The 5,000-nt window shown below is 38.5% G+C and overlaps 1 protein-coding gene across 5 annotated transcripts in view; it reads right to left on the reverse strand.

Annotated features, from left to right (window-relative positions):
• Positions 1–844: 844 nt before the first annotated feature.
• Positions 845–5,000, reverse strand: part of LOC138045089 (uncharacterized) — a 7,502-nt gene continuing 3,346 nt past the window's right edge. For 3 of the 5 annotated variants that reach the window (XM_068891469.1, XM_068891472.1, XM_068891471.1), the window contains exons 4-7: positions 3,715–3,778; positions 3,348–3,477; positions 2,835–3,017; positions 845–1,801 (exon numbers count right to left, since the gene is read on the reverse strand). In XM_068891469.1, the coding sequence (XP_068747570.1) occupies positions 1,680–1,801; positions 2,835–3,017; positions 3,348–3,477; positions 3,715–3,778 (499 nt within the window). In that variant the 3' untranslated portion in view covers positions 845–1,679. Of the gene's footprint in view, positions 1,802–2,830; positions 3,018–3,347; positions 3,478–3,714; positions 3,779–5,000 lie in introns of all 5 variants that reach the window. The other 2 variants (XR_011131534.1, XM_068891473.1) reach the window with 2 other exon arrangements.

The raw sequence follows: 5,000 nt of genomic DNA on the forward strand, positions 1-5,000 counted from the left end.
CAATTTGAATCAACAACTGAAACTGAAATTACATGCATAGTAATCTCTTTCACAACATTTTTCGTTTGACTTACTTTGAATAATGAAAAGAGTCAAGCTAAAGAGTAGTAAATTCACTTACTCGACTGCAATTTCACAGTCAAACAAAGCATCTCACGACTGGAAATCCATTTAACACAAAAATCCTTTAAATGTGATTGTTGAATAATGCCAGAATCTCTGTTTCAGACCTTCTTCGTTTTTTTAGCGAGTTTTACAAAATATGTGAAGCAGCAAGGCATGCATTACGAAGGAAAACAGTACCTGAAAGCCAACCGTTGTAAATTAGTATTTTGTCTCTCGCTCTATTTCTCTCAGATTTCCGGTGTTCTTCATTGAAATTTTCTCTCCTTCTCTTTCCTCGGCTTCAATCGAGGCTTTCTTCGCTTAAATTTCTCAAATTTCGTGGTCTCTTCTCTCGTTCTCTTTCCTGCTCTTTATCCCGGTGATCGGCACTAGTATGATTTCCCGCCAAAGAAATTTGCCCGAACACTCCCATCCCCAGAGGCTGTCCTGCCTCCCCACCTCCACCCAGACAGTACGGGCGGGCATGGGCGGGCGTACGCTGACGTCATAACCAAAATTTCTCGGATGGATGACAGATTTCCCACAAAAACTTACCCATGGTACTCCGCTGGCGTTCTTCGCGCGCCTGAGCTCCGCTGTTATTATTCCTAGTCCCCTCCCCCCCTCCGGAATCTCCCCTAACCCTGCGAGTGAAAGGACAGAAATTTAATACCTTGCTTGCTTGCCTGTTTGCTGTTAAACACCTCATTACTAAACTTAAAATATGTGAAACAAGAAACCAATGTTTTTTTTTCTTTTCTTTAATTTCAGGACTATGTACATTTGATTTGTGACATTCTGTAAATAAACAGTTTGGGTTCCTGAAGTATATGGTAATTTCATAACTCGCTACCAACGCTAACTAGTCTTGATGACCATACTTTTTTCACTATTTTAGTATTGAGTCTTAACGATTTCTTTTCCTAGAAAAGATAAAAAACAACTACTTGAAATATCCTAAAAGATGTGGAAGACGCACTTGGAATAGGCCATTTCCGAGTTCATATCTGTCTCTTCTTCAAAGCGATTCTAAGTGTAAAGTTTTTGTGATGGTAATTAGTGCTACTTCACATATGAATGAAAACTAACTTTCATAAGAAAGACTTAGACTCGCTTTAAAGAGGAGGCAGACATGAACTCGGAAATGGCTATTAAACTGAGCAATGACCGAAAATTGTTCTTTTCTGGAGAAAAGCTCTAGTTATTTTCTTTTCCCCATGACAAGCAACTGAGGAAAAATTTGATGAAAACCTAAGCCTCGATGTATGGTTGCTTAAACAGTCGAAGCCCTCAAACGGAAAGCTAATGAGCATTATTTCCCTATTATATTCGAAGAGGTTTAAACAGTGGATCACATCTCATCAAAATGCCTCGATAACGGTCAGTAAGAAAGGTAAAAATCGACCTCTTACTGAAGACAAGTCCACGAAGCCAAAGCCTTCCCTTGCAGTTCTATCCTTTTTTCATTCCGTTTCAAATTTCGCACGTCCAGCTCAGTTCACATGACGCAGTTTGTATTGTATTGCTGCCCCGTTCTCTCTCAACTTGATGAGTTTGCTTCCAGTCCGCGGGAGCTATAAATTTGTTTCCCTATTTAACGGTGGAGAAGAAGCCGTACAGCTAACGTTATCGCTGGAAACGTATCCAGTGTCTCTTAAACAATCTGTAGACTCTGATTCCACGGTCACCTTAAGATCTGGAAGAAATAGAGAAACAAAATTCTCAAAAATAATTTATGTCTGAACGAAAATAAATATGGTATTTTTTCAGAATGTTCAAGCTGAATAAACAATGATAATTGAAGTGACTGGATTGCGATTTGGTCTGGAGTCACAAACAAGCATGGTCTCGAACCAAAATCATGTTGCGCCACAAAAAATTCAACGATCACTTTATTACACCCAATTTAAAATCACAGAGGTTTTGACCATATTCATACCTATTAATATATGTACTTGCCTACTGTAGTTAGTTTATTTTCAATCTGATATGAAGGATACGATTTAGAGCAGAAACATTGCGCGATTTGTATTTAAATTTCATAGTGTAGGCCAATCATATCGCAAGGATGACCACTGATTTCAAAATGGCTGTAATAAATGACGTAACAACACTGGCTCGGATTCAGAAAGATACCCAAATACGGAGCCTTACCCAGGACCTTTTTACAATCGAGAGCGTAGGATAATTGTTCGCACTGTTATCCTCTTATTGCTGGCTTAAAAATTAACATCGCCGCACAATTTCAGATAATCAGAGGGAAACACAATAATAGAGAGATTTAGCATCACATCTGTATACGTGAGACAGCAAACGTCGGCTTGCTGTTTTACCAAGCTTGTGACTTGGGCTTTGCGCGATCCACGGCAACCCGGAATGGACTCCGTTAATCTCTAGTATTTAGTTACATGTAACGAAACCAAAAACACTTTTAAACGTTGTTTGTAGAAAAACAATACGCTGTATAAAATGAAAATCTTCACCTAATTTAGCGAGTTTCGATGAAGCTCTTTTGTGAGTCAACAGAGAGTCAGCGTGAGTTCATGAAGAAAATTGCAGTTTTCTTGGACTTAGCGCCGAATGCATGCATTTGATTTTCTTTATGTCTGTCGTAACCAGCGAAAAATTATTTGGTTTTGGTGAAAAGACACACCGTTGGGAAACGGTATATCGTTTTTTTACATCATGATTCGTTTCAAGAAGAGTTCACATAAAAAATACATACTTACAGTGCTGGTCAATCTCGTAAGTCTCATCAGTCTTGCTCGAGTCTAATCGGTCGAGAGGAGAATGATCCGAGTTTTGCCGGGATCGTTTTCTTACCCAGTGTACCAGAGCGCAGATGAGGACAATAATAATCACCGTTTGACCAATCAGCAATGTGATGAACATGTGGTAGTGCGTTTTAGCTCCTAAAGAAAAGAAATAAATTAAGTCACTGGTATATTGTAAATACCATTTCCCCTAGCTAGCAAATCATCATCTCTGTCATAATAACAGTAATAATAATAATAATAATATAATAATAAAATTATTATTATTATTATTATTATTATTATTGTTATTAATTATAATAATATTAATAATCATCATCGTCATCGCTGTCGTTGTTATCGCAATCGTTATGATCGCCTTCTGACCTTATAATAATGGAAAAGTACGGCTGACCAATCGGAAGCTTGAAACGAGATAACAAGAGTTTAACAGCGACTGTGTTGAATGATATGCACATGCTTCCTTACCATCTTCTGGCTTTCTAACTGGAAGCACCTGTACACATTTACAGTTCACGTCAATCCCCATTTTTGCCTCTGTGCACTCATCGACGACACTGTCTAAGCATCTACAATCACAAATATCATGGCTCCAAGTCTGCGGGAATAAAAGCGATTGAATTATTACATTTCTTGATAAGGAGTCTGTAAAAGCTTGGATCATATAAACACCAGCTTTATATACATGTATGCCTTATCTCGTTTAGATATGACGGAGTGTAAATTTATCAACTTTATAGTTTCTCTACTCCTTCCTAGCAGTTTGACATCTGTGCACTTGACAGATAAAATGAAAAAAGACAACAAATAAATAAAACATAAAAAAGGCACAAACCATTCTCAGAGGACAGACGTCAGGCGCTTTAGCACACTCGCATTTACAAGTATTTCTATTCCACCTGAAAATTTTTACCAAGACAAACCGTGGTTAGTTTGTGTAAGACTAAAAAATACTGCTAGAAGAGGAGAGGGGTGGGGCTGTAAGCAATGTCAACGTCACAATTAACCGATTGTTTCTACTGTTAACGATATTACACATGTTATCGTTAACATGGAGGTTATAGTTAAAGCAGGCAGTGAAGCCTAATGGTTAGGCCGCTTGCCTTGACTCAAGACCTGTTGTGGCACTAGTTGAATTTGATCCAGGTAGTCCCTGGTTCAAAATTTCGGCTGTAGTGAAACAGTGGAGACCTTAGGGTGAGTCTAGCTCCTTTCGTTCCAAACATAAATACCCTATATGCATGAAGCAAATTCCTTTGAGTTCTCTTTAATTAAAAAATCTGAGCCTCCCGTAAAAACAATGGCAATTTTGTAGCACGCATCATCGCCATTATTTTTGAGTCCCTTGTGTGTTGCACGGACAGTTCCAGGTCGGGGTGGGGAGGAGGGAGAAGGGAACAAAAAATCGAAAGAAAGGAACTGGGAGAAGGATTGGAAGGGGGACGCCCGCGGTAAGAATCCAGGTCAGTTCTGCCTTCTATTCTCCTTGAACTAGATTATGCCATCTGTCATCAATTCTTCTACTTCTTCTCTTCTTAGTTCCCTGTCATTTATTCCTCTTTATTTTTTGTCTTCTCCCTACCCCGCCTGGGGCATAAGTGTTTCACTTTTGTGAGTTTTGAAGTAAGCAACCGTGGACAATCTTCCTATCGATGTACGTTGGATCAGTGGCTTGATCTCATCGGCGTAATTACAAGTTGAGAAACTAAATATTTTAAGCAAGAGCCGATACAACGTAGATTTGATTTTAGTGGTGTACTATATTTCGGCTGGCCAAACCAGCCTTCTTCAGGTACAATGAGAGTTTACATTGAATTGCTTCTATGTACATATATATATATAGTAAATGGATATTGACGTAATACTGGAAAAAATGTGATAAAACATGGCAGTTACAACGAATTTGAATTCAAATACTAAGAGTAACAGAAAAATAACAGAAATGACTCTAAATAATAAACTGAAATCTAATACGTTTCTTCGCGGATATTAAGACCGTTGGGATCAATTGTCCTGCCTTTTGAAAACGCTTCCCTGGCGTTACGGATCGAGTCTCTTTTAGAAAATATTTTTTCGATAGGAATTAATTGCATGTCCTTTGAGATGTTGTGGGGCGAGGAG

Source organism: Montipora capricornis, chromosome 4 (assembly GCF_036669925.1).
Source record: "Montipora capricornis isolate CH-2021 chromosome 4, ASM3666992v2, whole genome shotgun sequence".
NCBI classification, from domain to species: Eukaryota; Metazoa; Cnidaria; class Anthozoa; order Scleractinia; family Acroporidae; genus Montipora; species Montipora capricornis.